The following is a 22,251-nucleotide window of genomic DNA, read 5'->3' as shown; positions in this document are numbered from 1 at the left end:
CAGGGCAGCTCCCACAAGTAAGAACTGTCTGGCCCAAAATGTTAATAGTGCTGCTGCTAATAAACCCTGGCATAGGAAAAAATAACACCGGAAATAAAAGAATGTTTGGATCACAAAATGAAAAGCATGACTCCAGGGAACATTTGGAGATCTAAGAGGGCAAACATGGCATTTGGATAAAGACAAACAGTTCTTTAAAGACTTCTTACACTAGAAACAGGGAAAAGAGCAAATAACTTGATTTGCTGTTTTCACAAGTTCCATCGCATAAGTGCGGAAGTAACGTACATAGTCAGGAAAGCTGCTCACACATAAAAGATATTCAGTATAAATTCTGCTTTAGACAAGAGAATGGCAGAGTATAGTAGTCATGGATAACAGCTGAGTTTCATCTCAGCTTTGTGTATCTTACTGTTCTCTTTCTTTTGATAGAATTTCTCTAGTGGTGTTTGTCTTTCCTAAAATATCTATAGAGTGTATTATTAGTTTTATTATTTTTATATTCAAAAATAAGTCAAATGGATTTTGTATTTTGCATTTGTACTTTGTATGTTTAATTGAGGTGGGTAAAATCTGGGTATAGAGATTAAATACTCATGTTCTAACACCATTATCAATTGCAAATAGGTTTATAAATTTTTATGGAATTCCTATTTTTTAAAGGAAGAAGTCTATACAGTGTGCCTTAGAATTCAAACATATTGGTCAATGATAAACACTTTCAAAAATCAGTTTTCTTAATTTTAAGTGGTTAATATCAACTAAGCAATTCTCATTATATTATTAACTTATAAACATATTATAAATGTTTTTATTGTATCATATTTTGAAGGTATTCAACAATAGATATAAGGATGGCATTTTTGTGCTATGGTTGATGTGTACAGATGGAGCTTCTAAGGGAATGAGTGAAAAACTCAAGTGTCTATAAAGACCAGGAACTTAACCAAAAAGGAGGAAAGGTCTGAATGAGGACTGCAATGAATTGGAGACCACAGTCCCACCAAGGGAGGGTGGTAGTTTTCAGCTGCAGTATTTAAACCACTGATAAATTTGAACATGGGCCAGATGGCACCAGGTGTTCTTTTTTTTTTAAATAAAAACTTCACGTTATTTTATGATACATACCAGTTTTTTATTGTTGACAACTAATTAAAAATTTTTTTGTTTCTTTAAAATTTTATTTATTTATTTATTTATTCTACAACTAATTTTTTTTTTTTTTTTTAATGCTCTCCTCATCAAAATAAACAGGTTTATAGGCCCTTGGGCTGGCAACTGTTTTTCTTAAAAATACTGCCAGGTAGTTTTTCTACATAAATGCTACATTGTTATCTTAAGCACTTGAAATCTAAGGTGAACACATTACTGAAAACAAACTTTTCAATTATATTGAAAAAGTAAACCATTCCAGAGCAATAAGAGATGCCATATATGACATCCAGCTTGTGTCTTAAAGAATGACATTTATTCTTCCTGAATTTACTTAATAATTGAAATGCAGATTAAGTATACATTATTAATGGGGTAATCATTACCTGTTCCTTTCTTGCAGGTATAGGTGAGATGGTAATTGCAGGGAACATCATTCCACTGGCCATTCTCATGCCATATAATTACAACACAATCTTCTCCAGCAGAAAAGAAACTATCTGGCTGATTGGGCCTCCAGTTCTCATATTGCTGTAAAAATGGAGGGAGAAGGTAACTATTGACAGTCAAAGAGAAACATATTATAAAAGCGACAGTGCCATTACTGCACGATTAAATTAGAATGGACTCAACAATTTCTGTTGAACCATCTAGCTGAAATAATTCTGGTGGTACAGAAAAAGATTTTTACACTCTGAGTGGAAAATGTATATATCTCAAAGTCTCTCTTCAACAAATATATATATTTTTTCCTTTGGCGATGAGATATATCTAAGGAATCAATGCTCAGTTTAAGGATTTTAACCATGTCATTATTATTAATTGTAACAGCATTAATGGAAATGGAACAACTAGAGAAAAAAATTCATAATCTCGTCACTCTAATCTGTCATGTTTTCTTCCAAACCCTATGTGCACATATAATTTTATGTAGAGATGATTATAGTGCAATAAAATGGTCATTCCTTCTTTTATATTTTTACCACTATAAAGTACCTTCGTCTTATTGAATGTAATTGTTTTCATCCAAATTCTTTGCTATGTCGATATACATATAAATTGATATAGTTGCTATATTTATTTTTTTGTTTACCCGATATACCTATGCCCATCATTTTATATTCAACCTTTCTGAGTAATTCTGTTTTAGATATGATTCTTATGTGCACCATCCAGTTGTGTTTTGTTTTATGATCTAATCTGGAAGTTGTTTTAATAGGAACATTTATCACATTTATGCATATTAATATACAAGATAATGCTTTAAAAAATGTCTTACTATAAATATATGTTTGCTTTTCTTTAATGTGTGTTCAGATAATTAAAAGGAATTTTATTGACCTGATGTTTTTCTGCTGGTTACCTTTATATCTACATCTTTAGATGATACCTTTTGATTCCCTAGTTTGGGCAATGACATATAACCAGAAATATCTTTTGCTTTCCATCACAGTAATACATGTCTTTTATTCAGCACCAGTAATGAATGAAGCCCTCTTCTGGTACTTGGTATGCATTATCTCTTACAGTAATCCAGCAAGACTGGGAACAACTTGAAACTTAGCAATGTTAAACACCCAGGACTTTTAGGTTTACATTCAATTTTTTGTTACCTTAAAATGTGACCTCCGTATCAACCAATAATTACATGAAAAATACAGTCCTTATGCCTATTCAAAAATAACAAACTTTAGTGAGATGAAAATAATATTGGACCATAAATAAGAGAGAAGCTTTCTAGCCTCCGGTCTCTTAACTAGAATGTGATATGGGACATGTTTGTTCACTGTCTCTCTGGCTCAACTTGGGTATCGCTTTCCCAATATGCTTTGCCTACTGTCACATTTAAATCACATCTAATGCTGACCAGACTGGTGGAGACAAATTTCCTTCATATGAAAGAAATACGTATTCAGATTTATGTGACAATGGCAAATGTGACTGTTTCTTCTGGGCCTACAGATCTATTAGTCTTTCCTTGAATTAAATTTAAAATAAGTCTGTGTGTAGAAAACAAACTTATGGTTACCAAGGGGGAAAGGGGGAGGAGGGATAAATTGGGAGGTTGGGATGGACATATACACACTACTATATATAAAATAGATAACTAATAAGGACCTACTGTATAGCACAGGGAACCCTACTCAATACTCTGTAATGACCTATATGGGAAAAGAATCTAAAAGAGTGGATATATGTGGATGTATAACTGATTCACTTTGCTGTTCACCTGAAACTAACACAACATTGTAAATCAACTATACTCCAATAAAAATTAAAAAAAAAAAAAACCAAGGGGGAAAAAAAAATAAGTCTGTGGCTGAAACAGTGAGTTAAGAGATTTTATTTGAAAAAAAAGTCAGAGAAGAAAGAACTGTATATGAGATAAGGTAATTGTTTCCAATTCAGAGCATGCCAAAAAACGGTCCTCCTAGTTACACCCAAAAGCACCATGGCTATCTTTATGTCTTTTAAAAAGGTATAATAAATATACTACAGAATGGCTCTAATTTTTCTTTCTTCTCAGAAAATAATGCGGTTTTTAAAGCTTTAAAATATGGTAAAAACCTAGATCTTTGATAAAATAATTTGTGAGAAGAAGACCTAAAGTTTGAAAACCTCAGGATTAAGAGACCTTCTACTTTTCCTTCAATCTCTTTGCTTAGCTTTGCTTTGAAATACACCTCAATCATGCCAAAATTAAGAGAGGAGACAAGAGACCTCTGCTATGTAAAGAAGAGTCTCTGAAAAGTGATAAAACTTCAAAGAACCAAGGGAAGATTAATAAAGACTTTTTTTCCAAAACACAGAATTAAGGGTGTTTTTATTTCTCTGGTGGAAATCCAGAAATTATATGGATTTAGATTCAACTCTAGTAGCCTGAATGGTACCACTGAGTTACCCCCTAGGTGGCCCTGGGAAAGATGCTGAGAGGACCATACTCACCAAAGCACTCTGTCTGGCAGGTCTTCCTGCGACCGGGAACTGACATTTGATCTGACCTGGGTTTCTAATTATTTCTTTATTTTCCTTTTCTTTGCCTATTTCCCTTTTCTTATCATCTCTTACCCTCCACCCACCAAGCCTTATTTTTTGCCTTTTTTTTTTTCTTTCCGGCTACCCTCCTTTAATAGATAACAGAAAAGGAAATGGAGTAACAATGCAGATATAAACGTCACATTCAGCCTGCTGCTGCTGTATAACTAAGCTGTCTTTAACAGATGAATTAAAGCAGGATAAAATTAAAAATTAAGTTAATAAAAGAATAAGAATTCCTTAAAACTAACAAAGATCTACATTTAATACTTTTTATGGTGAAAGATCCCAGAGTTCCTCATATACTTAATTTGGATTCTGGAGCTCAATACTTTCTAGTTTACTTTCTAACTAACCTCTTTCAGGAAACCAGTGAATGTCCTCAAAGGTGGAAAATTTTCCAGCATCCCAATACCACGTGTAAACTGTGCAGTGCTCCCCTTTCCTTGTCCTTACCGCACTATTCATCTCCCTTCTTTGCTTTATTTTTCTTCATAACACTTATTACCTTCTAATATCCTATGCATTTTACTTACTTATTATATTTTTTCTCCTTAGTAGAGTGTAAGCTCATTGAGGACAGGGATTTTGGCTTCTTTTGTTTACTCCTGTATCCTCAGTGCCAGGAGCTATGCCTGGCACATACTGGTGTTGTTTAATAAATAATTTCATATTTAGAAATAATGAACCACAGAGTGTGCTGCGTTCCTCCCTACCCATACCTGCCCCTGATCGAAGATGTTGTTTGCTGCTGGCAAACAGCAAGCAAGACAATCGCAAAGTCAGCAGAAGTAAATAACCGGTCTGGAAAACAGTTGGCAATACATACCAAGAGCCTTAAAAAGTTCCTACCCTTGGACCTCATAATTCTACTTCTAAAATGCTATCCTAAAAAATAATCAGAGGTGTGAACAACATTTTATCTAAAATATTATACTAGCAGTAAGTGGGAAAAATCTATAGAGCAAATACATATTCAATAAATCATGGTATAGCCAGACAAATGGGACAGTATATAACCATCAAATATCTTGTCTTTGAGCACTATACAAGGAGATGGAAGATACTAAAGGAAGTGTTAAGTTAAATAAAAAGTAAAGTCCTAAAAATGTACAATAATCCAAATTTTACGCATACTCTCAAGATGCAGCTGTGTGTGTGTGTGTGTGTGTGTGTATGCAAAAGACCAAAAGAAAATGCAGTAAAATGTTATAAAGTTTATATCTAGTGATATGAGACTAAGGTAATATTTTATTCTATATATTCTTACAGATTTTCCAACTTCCCTTGAATGAGCATGAATTATTTTTCTAATCAGTAAAAATGAACATTATAACATGAGCTATGCAGTGATCAGAAAGAACTTACCGATTTCTTAGCTAACCTTTTTTAATCTAACCTCAACAAACATCACTTCAAGCCATCCAAGTCCCTCGACTGCCATGTATTTTGCAGCTGACATTTCCTCCTGATCTGAACAATAACCATCTCATTTTCACACTGAAATGAGATTCTGATTCCATGCCACCAAAGTAATTCTCAGGCCTTAAGCTTCCCAGGCTCAGACCTCTGGTAAAAGATTTAATTGTTTTGGGTGGGAATTGCATTTGGCTCGCCGCAGTGATTTAAAACCCGTGTTCTGTGTTGTTGCTTGGCAGAACTGTGGCTTAATGGTGCAGGACCAAATTTTAAGTCTGTGGTTTTTACAAGAATGTTTGATACCCACAGGCATGTCACACTATTACCTCATATCTGATTGCTCCATTGTGCAGATTTATTTTGGCTAGGATGCTTTGATTTTGCTCCATGTTACTGCCAAACTGACTTAGCAAAGGAAACTCCAGTTTTCTGAACAACTTTCTTTGTTTCCTCCTGAATTCTTATAGCCTTATTTAATATCACTTGCAGAGAAAAAGAGTAGAAAAAATAAATCATTGATTTTAGGTTCAATAATGTATTTTTTTCACTAAAGCTAAATGTTAGGAAGAGATCTCTCCTCAGGAAATCAATTCTGAGCTATAAGAATGTAATCGAGCCTCTCTCACATAGACGGTGTCTCATACATACAGAAATGTAGACTCTTGGAATGAGCAGAGAAAAATTCTCTGCTCCCATCTGGATTTTTTTCTCCTCGCTGGGATTATAAGCAAACATCCTGGGTGATCTAGCCCAGGTCGACCCTCTTCTAGGGCTGGATGGGCAAACTAAAATTATTCCAAAAAGCCAGCATGGCTTGGGGAGAATTCATTTTAACACTGTTGACAAAAATAAATGCTGATCAGACCTCAGCCTGTTTTTGTCTTAGAGACTCATGTTCTCCATTCCAAACCTTGAACTCTCGTTGTTTCCCCCAGAGACCAGAATTAGCTCAATCCCATGTCTGAAAAGAAACCCCTAAATTACTGTGCATTTTTGTTCTCTTCTGATGGCAGAGAAAATTATGACATAAAAGTCACATAGTTGATGTAAAGGAAAGCCAGCTCAGATGTAAACTTTTCTACATGTTCTATAACAAACATGCATTTTATTAAGAGCTAATTTTTTATACCTAGTATGAACTGCTTAATGCTGTATACTATATGAAAAAAGTTACTTGTAGTGTTCCAATTAAATGATTACCTCTCTGTATGTGTAGAACCAAAAAAAAAAAAAAAAAGTGCCCCAAAAGACAACCATTTCAACTAAACTGGATTTATTAACTTTTCAATTATTGTTTTCTCTTTCCTTTCCCCCCAATCAGATTCAAGCAAGTTAGCTGCCAAAGGCATAAAATGATTCTAAAAATCCTGGCCAAAATCTAACAGCTAAGTACCATTCTCCTGAATGACAATTGTCTCCACAAACCAGAGAATTCATTTTGAACCAATCCTAATATTGAGAGGACAAAGTCAGAGCAGACTGAAGTTATTCATTACAATCTATCAAACTTTACAAACGCTTAGATTATTTTATTCCAAATAATCTGTATTTTATTGTCAAAAATTTACTTCTGTCTTATATTAACGTAAAAGTGGAGAATTATCCTGTAGGTCTTCTGGAGCATATGGGACTCCCCTGCCTGCCAATATTCTCCACTCTCAGAGAGTGACCTCAATTCCACAGATCTAAGACAAACTTGACTTAGGTTTCTCAAGCAGAATGGCTGAAGAGTTATTCTCTCCTTCCCAGCTCTTTGCAAAGTCTCCAACTTAATTCAGTCAACATGCGGGGAGGGAAAAGGTGTGTGTTGTGTTTGGGGATGGGGGTAGGGTCTCTGCTTTTGAGTTACCAGCAGTCTACTAAAGTCAGACAGGGTTTATATCCTTTCAAGGTGACTCTCTGATTATATAGTATCTAGGAGTCCCAACTCTCATTCAGAGATACCAGATGATCTTTTATCTTTAAAATACACACCACCATGATCAATGGCCCTGAAATCTCAGCAGATAACTAGTATCACAAGCATGTACAAAATAAATGGAAGATAAAACTGTAATGTAATTGAACTAGAGATGGATCACTGTCTCTTTTTCTAAGGTTAAAAAAGTGTTATTTCATAGACTCACAGACATACAAAAGAAACTTATGGTTACCGAAGGGGAAAGGGCGGGGAGGGATAAATTAGGAGTTTGGGATTAAGAGATATACACTACTGTATATAAAATAAACAGCAAGGACCTACTGTACAGCACAGGGTACTATGTTCACTATCTTGTAATAACCTATAATGGAAAAGAATCTGAAAAAGAATACACACACATACACACACACACACACACACACACATACAACTGAGTTACTTTGCTGTACACTTGAAAGTAACACAACACTGTAAATCAACTATACTTCAGTTTTTAAAAAAGCATTGTTTCAGAAATACACAAGATTTAAAAATAAATCAGGTGCTTTGCTTTGCTTTACAAAAGGAGTTTGCTTGGTTCAGCTTTGAGCACTGCTTTCAGTTCAAGAAAGGAAACAAGACCATCCAGTATTAGTCAGTTAACTGCTGTGACAGTCACGTCCCAGCTGGTCCTTTATATGATACATATATAAGCAAATCGATTTATGAGGAAATATGCAAGCAGCTGGATGGTGAAAAGAAAGGGCTGGATCAGGGAAGGCTCTTGAACCGTAGAATGACTTACCCTTCATGCAACATTCCAAAATAGTATTTGTTTTTCCCCATCAAGATTTTTTTTGCCTTTAAAAGATAATGTCAATTCAAAATTCAAAACCCTGAAGATAATAAGGTCATGCTTCAACCTCTAGTAGAGAAAGAATTCCCGGAACATGAAAGAGTTTTGTTTTTAAATCCCTTTTATCAGAATTTAAAATTAAGAAGTTTTCAAAGCAACTGGGCTTATCAAAACTTAGTTGATAACTAGCCCTTCTCCATAATATTTGACCCATTTCAAATTCTTTTCATTGAGATTTTACGATTTAATTTGGTCAGATAGCTATAAAGGATAATCGATGGGCACTAACTAGTTCTCCTAAACAGTTAGACACCCTGTTTAGAATCTCTTGGTTTCTTTTCCTCTCTAATAACAAGAAAACGGAATTTTCACACACTAGATAAAATTAAAGTTCATCTTTTTGTGGGACACAAATCTGAGATTTACTACCATCACACACACATACACACACCCCTGCAAATACAGTATTTCTTGGCAGCAGGGAAGGATATATCTAGGATAGACCTTTGGGAATGCCCCTGTTCACACAGACCTGTGTAGCAGAGAGGTCCCCACCATAAACACAATAGAGAAGGTCCAAAATGGTTAAATAGTTAGTAGAATAAACATCAACAGACCCCTAGAGATGGGAAAACTGAGCTGTCCATTGGACAAACTTGCTAGCTAATTGAACGATTTTTACTTACTAGCCAGCCATTGTGTACAGTTCAAATTTGTGCCTGAGCAAAAAGTACGAATTATTTCATATTGTGGATCTTCAGGGTCTCTCATGTATATTTGAAACTACAAATCTTGAATCTGCATCTGCCAAGGGCCTACTCTATCATCGACCTTGTACCTACCCACATATTTACCTATAGTTTTTCAGCTTAGATTGAGTCACCTTTTATTCTTTAAAATTCACTGTAATTTAGATTATCTTAAACGGCCAATTAAAGGCTTTATGTTTTAGAACTATTATGAGTTTTGCCAAGTATGTTTAAACAATTAGCCACACACATTCCATTGATAAAAACCGCTCTTGACATTTGTCCAGTAAAGCCATGCTCTGACATAATATATTATGGTAATTGTTGGGAGAATTTAAGGCTTCAAGCTATAATTTGGAGTTTTTTTCCATGAACAGTCCAGTCTCTGCTTTCTACCTACTCTCTATTCCCCCAAACACTGCTGATTTAATTCACTGTAAAAAATTTTTCATAAGAAAACCAAAAATGTCCTCTAGGTTCACATGCCAAGGGAACCAGCCAAGGAAAACTTTCCACTGCTATTACTGTGTATAAAGTGAAGATACGGGAACGATTGGTCCTAATGCTTGCCTCAGTTGCTAGGATTTTACTAAGCATGTGACTCCATGTATTAGCTTTACGCTGCATTTGAAAAATCATCTCATTTCACATTTAACTTTCTGGTTCATGATATAATGCAATTCATACTAGAATTTTAAAACCCAAAGCTATAGGGACTTAATTCACAGAGAATATTATTCCTGCAGAGACCTAAGTGGAGTTCTGGGAATGTGAAGTTTTGAAATGCAAAATACTATATGGCCACTAGGTGGTGATATCCATCCATCATTGGATTTTGAATTACCAACGAAGTCACTGTTAACAAAGCAATGTAGACGTCCCCCCACCCCCGCCCCGCCCCAAACCATGATTATTTCCTCCATATGGAAAAAAAGATTAAAGGATTATCTGTGATACGTCCCCTCAGTTTTGTGAGGAAAAGTAAGAAGAGAACACTTTGCTAAAAGATAGACCTCAGCTAAACAGTATTTACCAATCCCATTCCATTTAGCTACAGGCCAATGTAGCTATAATCTGAATTTTCTAGTTGACTAAAACGTTCAACTACAATATTTATTTTTTTCTATTTGTCCTTTTAAAATTATCAGATGATTTACATCAACAGTGAAGCTGCATCAGAAGCAAAGCCAAATCTATAATAGACACCTAAAATCCTTAGGACAGGGCAGATCATAAATAAACACCAATGCACACAATTAATGTCTGCATGTGATTTAGTCTGTTTTTAGGTAAAACCTTATGTAGATTAGCTATAAAAACATGACACCTGTACTAAAAGCTGACTTCTCTGTGTTCAAACTCCTTTTATCACCTGGAACCGGTAGCGCCACTGCTGTACTCACATGGCCACAAATAACATCCAAATGCAGTCGATGCCAGGGGTAAGCAGATAACCACCAAAGGATAAAAGCAAACTCCAAATAGAAAACACAGCCCCTAGAGGACGGCTTACCCTTTTGAAACATATGCTGATAAGAAACCACCTTTGCACTAAATAAAGAACTCAGAATAACCACTCTGGGTTTATCCCCTGGCCCTCACCTTTCAGAACACAGATCAAACAGTTATCTGCCAGGAGCTTAGAAGGACTGCTTATTAGAGAAATCAAAACATGTGTTAACTTTAAAATGTCTTTTTTCCCTAGATGGCTGTGGTCACAGAGGCATTTGTTTGCAGTCTGTGAGGGATTATATTTAATTTTTTTTCTTTAAATTGTTGGGGCAAATGACCTCACTGCAAGGTAGAAATAGACCCTCCTCTGCTCCGCGTACTTGCTGCAGGTTACTCTGGTCTGGGTCCTTGTTTATTTATGTTTTAAAGGAGGTTATGGTTTGGCTGTTGTCTTTTAGTTGAACAACCGAAAGGAAAAGAGCAGCTTTGTTTTAAAGGAGAAAGAGACGTTTGTTTTGGTGTCACTGCCCAAGGCTGGCAGCCTGGAGTGGGATCCTACAAACATGAATATGTCGAAGGGAAAAAAACTAACTCGGGGTCTCCTGATAGTCGTTAAAGTGGCAATATGCCCACTATTTTCCTAGCTGGCAAATCTCTGTGCGGGAGAGACAATCTGCCAGCTCTGGAGCACAGCACTAATCTTGTGTAATAGCGTGAGCTCACTGCCCTACAAAGTAGTAATTATCCACAGCAGTTTCCAAAGGATGTGAGTTTCTCCCACTGTGAGACCCCTCGAGACGGGGTCCCAGGCACAGCCCCACTAAGCCACTTGCATTTAATCTCCACCGTGAATGGTCCAGCGGGTTCCTTCGCCCCAAGTTTGTTTGTACAGGTCTTCAGTCAGGAAGTGCTCACGATCCAAATGCAACTTGAAACTGCCAAACCCATTCAACATTTTCTTGGCCTTTTCCATGGTTATGCGTTGCCTTAAACTAATTAGCAATTAAATTTAAATAACCGTGTGTGATTTTTAAGGTTTCACAGAACACTGTTGGAAAAGCATCTGCGAAAAGGAACTACCATGTTGATAAATTCTTCTTTTTTTCAAGGAGAATCTTGTCAAATATGAAATGATTTTCCAGTGCTGGGTAAATATTGTTCTTCCAGCTGTTTGCCCGTCAAGAGCCATCTGCACTCAAGGAAGGGAAAGGCAGAGATGAGGGTTTTGTGTTCTAGAACTGCTCTATGGCTCGATGTATTTTATGTGAAGAATCAGAAGAACCAGTTCTTGGTTTCAAATCAAACTGAACTGCAACACAAGTAAAAATTTTCACTAAGAGCTCAATGGTCTTTCAGAAAAGAAACTGAAAATTCTTCTACTGGTGAGTAATGTGTGAAAGGATGAAGAAACAGCATATGTTTTCCTTGGCTTTTAGATTAATCTAATGAAGCCTGTGAGATTTAACATAATTAAATTAATGTTGATATGCGGTGTGACTTGCTCACAGAGAAGTGGCATTTGACTTGGAGCTAAAACCACAGCACAGCCAACACACACCCATCTGCAAACATTTTACAGGAAGTCTTCTAAGATTTTCAGGTAGAAAAAGTAAAACTTAAGGTTTTGGTTTGGGGGTTTTGTTTTGCATCATTGTTTTCTGCCAAATCATTCGCAATCCTTCAAACCTACAAACCAGCTTAGAAAACACAAGGAATTAGTTAATACTCTTGATTCTCTTTTCAATGTCCAAGACATCTGGGCGAGGGAGGAGGATATGAACCTTTGTGTCTATAAAAGGGTAATAATAATACATTCCTGCAGAAAAAAGAATAATGGTTTATGGCCTGCGAGTTACTCCTTTTTAGGTGTCTCTTCCTGGGTTAAGGGCTATTTCTTTATTGTTTCTACCTTTTTAAAAGCTGTTTCTTTTCTCACCATACTTTGCTTGACAGACTGACATGATTATTTATGAAAGAAGAAAAGGGGTCTCTGGATTTAAAGTCAATTTCACATCCAATTTGGCTATTTTCCTTCACTAACTCTGCAGCATAACCAGGAGGGCAAGTGGGTGTCCCAAATTCTAGGTGTGCCAGTTTGCCAATGCTGGACCATGTTTATCAAAATGAAAAAAAAAAAAAAGCCAAATTCAGTTATCTTCCAGAAATATTTTTTTCAAGTAACATTTTTTAAGCACAAAAGGCTATCAATTAGCCTTTTGGAATCTATATCATAACTAACAAGGGGCAAGATAAGTTGGTTAGAGCTAGAAAATAAGACATTTATGGATCTGTGAGTTAGTAACTTGTTTGAGAACTTTCTGACTAGATCCAGAAAGTGCAGAGGAAAGGAGGTCTCTGTTTTCTCCAAACAGGACACTGGAGAGTGAGAAGGAGGCCGTGACTACTTCCCAGGAAGCTGACAAGCCAGCAGCCTTGCATGGGTTGACACTGAGTGCTGACAAAATAGAGCTGACAGATGGAAAATGTAAAAGAGATGTAGAAAATGTTCTTCTTAATGTATAAGGATAAAGTCAGAGGTTTTTTTGGTTGTTTTTTTTTCCTTACAAATCAAACTTTCCTAAAGCTCCTCAACATTTTTAAAAGAGAACTGGATTGTCAGTTCTACTCAGTCCTCAACCTCTGGACAACACAACCTAAGGTGACATTTTCCTTTGAAGTAACTGCATCTGATCCACTGAAGCATCCGATCCCCAGTGGTGAGGGCTGAGCTTTGGGGTGCTGCAGGAGCTCGCTAAAGAGAAGACAGAAGGGAGCAATACAGACCTCGGGAGAATTGCCCCTGCGAGAATCTTATTCCTGGGGCTCAGGGAGAGAGGAGGGGGCAAGACGGTAAGAGCTTTAAATCTCTGAGGTCCACAGTTTGATTTTAAACCATTGGCTAGGGAGTCATGTTATAAAAAGTAGTGTGATTAAGGCACCTACCGGTTTCCAGTATCTCCCTAACTGTGCTGTCCATGGACACACTACAGTCTGTAGTTGAAAAGCAAGTTGTAAAAATGATTTTGCCAGGATGTATATAGGTGGAGAAACATAAATGATTCCATGGTGTTCCCTGATGTCTGGTTCCCTCTGTGCTTGAAAGAACAGACTCAGATAGTGGATAAATAAAGGAAGCCCCGTCCAACCTTAGGCAACCAAGTCATCCTTGGTCAAGCAACCTATAAAAAATGAAATGAGCTGATAACACTTAGGAGTGAGATTTCCTTTTGCTTGTTTCACTACATTTTGGATTTGGATAATAAGGTTTTTTAAAGTCAAAGTTTTGAGTAATTGTCAGTTTCCTAAAACTTCATGGAAAATCTGCCCTGATATAACTTAATCCTTCGAAAAGTTTGCTTTCCATCTTCTCTTCCCAAAGCTTATGTATTCTTGGGACAACCATGGACAAAATCGTCATCATTTCCAGTAGGAACATCTGTTTTCCTTTGGGTTAATAACTTTTGTAAGATTCATTATGCTCAGCTACATACTTCTGTTTCTGAGAAACATTTGTTTTCTTTTCGTCATATCTGAAGTACCACCTATTATGTTTTAATGTTTTTCATACTGATACGACTTTAAATAAAATATTTAATTTAGATAAACAAGAATTGTCATATAGAGATTCAGCCAAAAGACTTAATTGGTCCTTTCAGGATTGAAAAGATAACAAAGTGAATTGGTTGAGCAATGTATGGATATTGATTATCATTCAAATATCTATTTTTGTCAACCACTCTGCTAGGTGCAGAAAAAATAGAGATGACAATTAATCCCTGCCTCAGAAAGCTCAGTGTCAGGAAATTAACACCACAGAGGCCAGTGGCAGGATGGGAAGAGGGTACAAAGGGCTTCTAGAACACAGAGGAGGAGCTCTTAGTCACACCCAGCTAGAAAGGCTTCCTGGAAGAAGGTGACTCTTGGCTAAGCAATGTATTCAAACATTTATCAAATGAAATTAGGGCAAGAGGTGAGGACATTCTAAGCACGAGGGCAAGTGGACGCAAAGACCAGCAGAAGTGAGATGTCATGGCTTATTCCTGGAACTGTGGGTATTTTGAGATGAGACAGCTTAGGAAGTAGCAGATGGAATAAGTGGGCTTGGTATGCCTTGATAATAATTACAGAATTTTCTACTGAAGTCAAGAGGAAGACATTTGCAGAATTAAAAAGGGAGTAACAAGAGTTCAGAGCAAGGGGAGAGGAAGGTCACAGGCACTGGAAAACAGATCTAGGGGAAAACACTTCAGACTAGTCATTCATTTAACAATAGGTTAAAGAAAGAACTTAAAAGTCAGCTAATAGTACAGAAGCTAGATAAGAAATGTTTGTTTAAGTTCGCCAGCTTTAATGTGTATTTAACTTGGATGGTTTAACTTAGTGTCTTTGAAGACATTACTTGGGTGACAAGTAAAGTAATTCATTATTGAAGTTATTTGTCAGGGTTTCTAATAAGCACTTGGGGCATTTTGCTGTTAGAAATCTATAGTCAAGTTAAAGAATGACCGGTGAGTAGAAAACCAAAGGACAAACTGAAATGTGACTGCTTAGTAGGAAACCAAGTGACAAAGTGAAAACTGAAATGTGTTAAGAGAAAATAACCTTAATAGAAATCACAAGGGTAAGGCTAGAACCAATTTTGTTCATGAGTACACTTTTGTGAAATTTACTGGGTAAACACCCCAAATAAATAATAAAAAAGATTTTAAAGATCCAATAAAATCAAGAATTTGGCATTTTATTAGTGATATCAACATCCTATTATAGAAACCAATAATGTGGGATGAATCCATCAGAATCTGAAGAATAAGGGCAAAGTAGATAACTTGGCCAAATAAAATTATTAATTTAGTAAAAGCATATAAATTGAATTAGTCTAGCTATAAAGGATAATCATATTAAATACGATACACTACAAGTTTATTGGAAGCAAAGTTTAATTATTTCAAGAAAAGAAATGATTGAAATTGAGAGCTAATATAAACTTATTTGTTTTTACTCTAAGACTGAATAACAAAAGATAATATACGGTAAATATCAAAGGTTCTTTTTGTATTAATACTGCTCTACCTCCCAAGAAGGATAAGCTCTAATAAACCTTTCAAACAAAAACTGGGGGTGGAGGGGAGAGGGGAGAAATCACTCTAAAACATAAACAAAGTTCTTGAAATTGCACACAGTCAAGTTAACACCATTCCCAACTGTAAGCAGATACTGCTTTTCCCGATGAAGAGTTTACTATTAGGGATATTTTCAAAAGCAAGACACTTGGAGTAAACAGCGAAACAAAGGAGAACTATTTTATTCAAAGGCCTGAGCACATATGGAACCTGTTAAGGGGATGGTGGCTGTAGAGAGAACTACAAACAAGTTTAAGAGACACCTAGGCTGCCTCTGAAAGGAAGGGATGGAGGCAAGGGTGGTTAGAAAAGCAGACAGTGGGCCAGAGATCAGTCAAATGGGAGGGAGACAGGCTGTTGGGCAGATGGTCTCTTCTGTTCCAAAATATTCAAAGTTAAGGACACTCCTTAGCACACTTTTATTTTACACAAAGAGTGAATTAAGAAGAAACCAAGGGTCTGTCAGAGTTTTTCCTGGATTTACTTGTGTCCTTTCTTTGATAAACTTCGCCTTGTGTATGTAATTCATTTGCTACCCTCTTCAAATTGAGGCCCTTCCTTGGTGCTCTCTCCATAACCCTTAGGTTCCAATTAGAAAATGTGAATTAATTAAGGGTAAGTTTCTTGTTTATGTTGTATAGTTATCTATCTTAGGTTATGTTATCTTCCTCTGAAAATTTCATAGGAAGATCAATATTTCTCCTTCGACAAAGTGCAATGCCCACTTGTTTACCAAATTTAGGACCAGTCTAGACTATGGAAATTGTAATTAAGTTATTTTTTTCACAGTATATTTCACAGCACGGTCCATTAAAAATTAATGGACACAGACAAAAAAATGAGTTGAGTTGGCTTGCTTCAGCATAGTGGAATAATGACATCTGATTAAATCAAGCACACCTGGATGGCACCTGCCAGGCAAGATAAATTCCCTAAGATAATTTACAGACCTCACTCATCTGCCAGCTATAAGCCAATATTCAGTCCCATTAACCAAGCTCACAGGGAGCATAGGGCCTTATCCTACACACCTTCAGAAATAAAAAGCAGGCAAGAGAACCACTTCTTTAAAGAGCTGAATTGCTAATGGAGAGACCAGAATAAACATCTAGTAAAACAGAAAAATGCTGAGAATGAAAATATACAAATCAATTCTATATAACCAACGACAGACTGGAAACAGTCAGGGACTTGGCCTATCAGGTCAGTATGTTGCAAATGACAGACTTTACATTCACTTCACTGCGGCAAATGCAACTATTTTAGGCTCAGGGCAGGACCATACAGGCACCCAGCCAACAGTTACACTTTGAGATAAGTCGTGGTCCAGGTCTGCAAGGCACAAGGAAGTAGCAACCGCAACTGGCCACCTGAGTCCTTGGCATTCTAGCTTCTGCACTACAGCTCACAAGAACCTGTACTTTTACTGGACCACTTATAAGGGAAAGTCTTTGGGAGGAAGACTTAATAGTGGGTATCCTAGACCTAATTTCTCCCACAGGAATGAAGCCTACGTTCAACAAGGGAAAACTTACTAAATGCCTATACTTTATAATATACATTAACAAAATTATAAAAAAGTCTTAACTATCTGTAATATAAAGGAAAAAATCCTTCTAATTTTTATGTTCACTTATAAATTAAATTAGTAAAAACAAAATAGTCTATCTTCAATGAAAATGAATACATAAGAAGTCATGCTATACCAACCACTATTAACCTGACCAAAATTATCTCCCTGAAATTATTATTCATTTCAGCAAAATGAAAACATACAGATACAACAATTGCAGATATACCATCCACCTAGGACAATTAGAAGAAAATGAGACTATTGATGTAGAAGATGTAATCCTATACCTTACGGGGAACATATTTTATGAACAATCTACTTTCCCTACTTTTTCTGCATCTTGCCAAAGAATCTACTTATGCACACAAGTGACAAACAGTGCTGATTAAACATAAGGAGTGATGACAGAGAGATGGCAAGCCAGGCTTTATTTTAGGGTTCCTAAAGGCAACATGTGATAAGGGATACCCTTTTTAAAGTCAAGGAGGTGCCAGCTAGGAGAAAGCCTATGGCTTCACCACTTAATAGCATTGTGACTGTGGGCAAATAGCTTAGCCTAACTGACCGTCCCTTGCCTTACCTATAAAACACTTAATGCCTCTCTTATAGGTTACTGTGGAGAATAAATGAGTGCAAAGCACTGAGTACAATGAGTGACACAGACATAAACTGAGGGGCATGTCCAGGAGAGCACAGAGAAGCTTTCCTGAACAGGCAGAGCAGAACTTCTGAAAACAATTATTCGTTTGGCCTCTGTTCTAGAATGAACTTTACGTTTTGCCAAACTCATTAAATCCAGATGAATGGCAGTAATGAATGAAACTTAATTTTTAAACTCTTTTTGTGTGTGCTTAATTTTCAAGTCTTCCTCTTGTTTATCTAAGTTAGAATTGAATTTACACTTAACTGTCTAGCCCAGTGGATCCCAACTCTGTCTGCATTTTAGAGTCACCCAGGGAACACTTAGAAAATATAGCTGCCAGAGGTTTTGCTTTAATGAATTTGAGCTGAGACCTAGACACCAGTTTTTTAATTATGCTCCCCAGGTGATTCTAATGAACAGCCAGAGCCCAGAACCACCACTATAGGTAACCACACTTGAACTAGTTATAAAGAATTAGACTTGTGTATTTACTAGTAGTGACTCAAAACAGCTTCACCCATCCTGACTTAAGAACCTTATTGCAGCTTACTCAAGGATGTGGGTATCAAATCACTCCTTTCTTCAAGAAGTAGAAAAAGCTAAAAAAACATATAATTAGTCAGCAGAGTGAATGGAAAGAAATTTACAAGATCATAATTCAACCATCTTTTTTAAGATGTAAAAAATGAGCATGTTTGCTTGGATAAAAATGAGCCATGCCTTATAGCAGATTTCCAGTGCAATTATGTAAGAAGAAAAGATATTTTTTAAAGGACCTTTTCTCTTATGTGTATTATTTTCCTTTTTGCTTTGAAGCTATAAAAAACAAAGATAACCATCTGAAATACAGACCTGAGGCAATTCTGCTGAGCCTGCGGTTTACGGGTTCAATGGAAATCGGATACACTCTTCTTTTAAGAGAGCCACCTTGATTGGAGTACTGGTAGATGGATCATTTCTCAGGGAACTACCTCTTATTTTTAACCCCCGTCTAGTTCACCAAGTGACCCTGAGCAAGATGTTTAACTGGTCTCCAGTCTAATGTGCCTCTGCAATCAACCCACAGTACCAAGTTCTAGAATCAGTATCATTTTCATCAGTAACTTACCAGTGTGCTGCCATCGGTCCAACGGAAGTCATGTTCAAACATCTTGTCATTGAGGCCTATCCACTGATAATCATGGCCCACACCTGAGAAGGGGAACAACACAGACATTTTATTATCTTTCCCACATATGGACGAAATATATCAAAGCAAACTATCTTTGGCATGAATCATGCATCTTCTTTTCTGGCTGGATTTCTGTTTAGTTGCTCATAAAAATCTTTCATGGTCTAACTATCTTTTGTTCTTCTGCCCAATGTGTTTTAAACCAAAAAGCTAGTTTGCGAATATCGTGAAACATTAAAATATCAGACATGGACAATTATTTCCCTAGCAGTGCACTACAATTAAGTATTTTTTTCCATCTTTACTCATGATACAAACTTTCCACTTACTTTTTTATTAAACTGTGCAATTGGCAAAAATTCAGTGAACCAATAAAATGTGACAGATCTCACCCATGCTAGCCTCATTTTGGAAGCCACATGTTTCTTCTCAAAGCATTTTTAATAGTGAACACCTAGACTGGACAGATCTGCAAAACTTCCTCAAAAATAATTACTTTCACCATGAAATGAGTCACAGGCAAAGACACCATGAAAAAAAGTTAAATGAACCTCTACTCAGATTGCAAATTAACAAACTTCTAAGAGATAGCAGGAATCACGAGAACATGTTTAATAGAGCATCAAAAAATGCTTCATGAGCAAAAAATTTCTACATATTTTCTACATAAAAGCTAGCTGTCTTCCTCTTTGCTGTAGTCTAAGGAGTTATTAAACAGCTCTGGTAATAAGTTTCATTAGCTTTCAGTCTCCGTCAATTCATGTTCTTAATATGACGTCCACTTTCTATCGTCTAAAATAATTAGAAACTTGGATGAGAACCAATTATGCACAGAGGATAAGATTAGGGTGCTATTTATAATTCAATTTTAATTAGTGGGATAACAATAACTGAAAGCAATTTTCTCTTTTACTTTAGACAGCATATGTACATATTCAAAATAGAGACCAAAAGCCTGGGAAGAATTAGATTGGAAACATAAGAGGTGGTCATTTCTGTAAGTCAAAATATGATCAAATAGTAATTTCATATGATTTGACCTATAGCATGCTGTTTCAACTATTACTGCTGGCAAACCATGGAATGCCTTCCTATGTTACAGTTGAATGTTTTTCAAAGTAGGGGGCTCATGTAGTAGAGATGATTTTAGTTCACAGATGAAGGATTTAATAAGTTGAGTCACAACTGAGAAAGCTATTTGTTTTCAGTTAGATACAGGAAAAACTAAGAAGGCGGTAAGAATGAATGAAGCTTCAGAAAACCCATGTATATTTGGTACATACGATTCACAAACATTTGTTCTTCATGAGACAGAATGCTTGTGAGATGGGCGCCCTGCAGACGGCATTCCCGTTCAGCTGCATCCCACGTACGTCGATGGGCAAAGTACTTGTAGCACTGCCCTTGAAATTTGTGCCAGCCATAGTCACATGTCTCTGTGTCTGGGAAGAAACAAGGCAGGGGCTTATTAAACTCATCTATGTCATTCAGACTTGGTTCTCCCATCCAAAAGTTCATACAAGACCCAAGCCAATATCAACGCAATGTCCTCGAAGCAAGGGATTCACAAATTTTGGTCATGATGACAAAAAAATTATGATAAAGAGAGCCCTCCTAATGATTCCTGCCAAGTGGGTGGCAATACATCTTAGGACTGGAAAGGCACTATCGAACTGCTCTTTCCTTGATGAAAGTCAGTTTCAGCAGGAGAAAAACTGGAAAAGGGGCCATTCAAAACCTCCTTAGACTGCAGTGTCTACTGACTCACTTGTGAAGCAATTGGGGCTAATTCCTTACCAACACAACTTTTCTAAAGAGCATCATTCAAGTGATAAGATAAGAATTCTGGTTTAAAGGATTATGAATGCTCTGTTTGCTTAAGGACTTCAAAGGCTCTGGAAATAGCCCTTTCCCACTTCCCGAAGAGAGAGCTGGATGGCCACAGGCTCTTGTAAGATTTACTAAGAGAAAAAAATTCTTCATCAGTCGGCAGCTTCTGGGCTATAGCTATGGACTGTGAGACTTTTTCCCAAAATGAGAGGGAATATAGGTAACTCCCAGTGCCAAAGCATCGGGATTTGAAGTTTATCAAGAATGACTTTAATTTAGTACCCCTCATTCCATCACGCCATATACACATATGCATATGTGTATGTGTATATGCATATTTTTTTTCTCTTTTGCAACAAGCACACTGTAACCAGTATCCTGGTGAGATGAAAACACTTTGCAAATATGTCTAAATTTTACACTGGCAGTAAGCTTCAGCTATACTTTCTAGATTGCCAGTTTTTAAGTATTTCATAGGAAAGCAGTCTTGCTCATAAAACTGCATTCTCTCTCTTTTTTTTTTTTTTTTTTTTTTTTGCCGTGCCACACGGCATGCAGTATCTTAGTTCCCTGAAGCGTGGAGTCTTAACCACTGGACCGCCAGGGAAGTCCCTAGAACTGCATTCTCATTGGCAATCTTCCCTCAGACTTGCCCACTCACAGGTGAGATTAAACTGTATGTATTGATCAATCAATAGAAATAATTTTAACTTTCACAAAACATCTCACAAAGATACTGAACTAGTTACGTGTAAAAACTAACAAAACTGCAAAGTTTATGAAATTGGAGACACTGTGAAAACTCCAGATTATCTAATGATCATCCTCCCCTCCCCTAATTTTACTGATTGATGAAGATAAAACTCTACTAGATGAAATGAATGCTCGTTTTATATGTCTGACTTGGTGGTCAAGTTGAAAGTCAGATTGTCTCCTGATTCTCACTGCATTTCCTCCTCGTCCTGTAATTCTGGGAAAGCTTGCATGGTGACAGAGTTAATTTTTTCCTGGCTTCAGTGATTTAGACCATAATCATACAACAGATGCAGCTTATCTCTGAGAGCAGTCTTTATTTCAGTTTAGTCTATCAGGCCTGTTGCTTAGTTAGAGCCAGCTGACTAATTGATTTAAACAATGTGCACCGGAAGTTTTGAGTTATATTACAGAGTTGTTTGGACACCACCAAATTTCACAGGAAAGGACTCAAGACACAGTTAGGTGGTTTGGTATAACAGTAGCACTTGGCACCCAAGAGTGAAGCATATTTTGGCTACTTGGATGTAGTGATTTTTTGGGGGGGAAGTTCACATGGAAGATTTCAGAAGTGAGGTAGGAAGGGTGGGGAGGAAA

At 36.7% G+C, this 22,251-nt stretch overlaps 1 protein-coding gene across 2 annotated transcripts in view; it reads right to left on the bottom strand.

The window, feature by feature from the left end:
• VCAN (versican) overlaps window positions 1-22,251 on the bottom strand; it is a 115,554-nt gene that overhangs the window by 5,408 nt on the left and 87,895 nt on the right. For both annotated transcript variants that reach the window (XM_082374667.1, XM_082374668.1), the window contains 3 exons: window positions 20,355-20,513; window positions 19,009-19,091; window positions 1,539-1,683 (listed from right to left, as the gene is read on the bottom strand). In XM_082374667.1, coding sequence (XP_082230793.1) covers window positions 1,539-1,683; window positions 19,009-19,091; window positions 20,355-20,513 — 387 coding nt within the window. The remainder of the gene's footprint in view (window positions 1-1,538; window positions 1,684-19,008; window positions 19,092-20,354; window positions 20,514-22,251) is intronic.

Source organism: Balaenoptera borealis (assembly GCF_965194805.1).
Source record: "Balaenoptera borealis genome assembly, chromosome: 2".
In the NCBI taxonomy this organism is placed as follows: domain Eukaryota; kingdom Metazoa; phylum Chordata; class Mammalia; order Artiodactyla; family Balaenopteridae; genus Balaenoptera; species Balaenoptera borealis.
The sequence above is the reverse complement of the archived record's forward strand: the minus strand, read 5'-3'. Positions and strand labels throughout refer to the sequence as shown.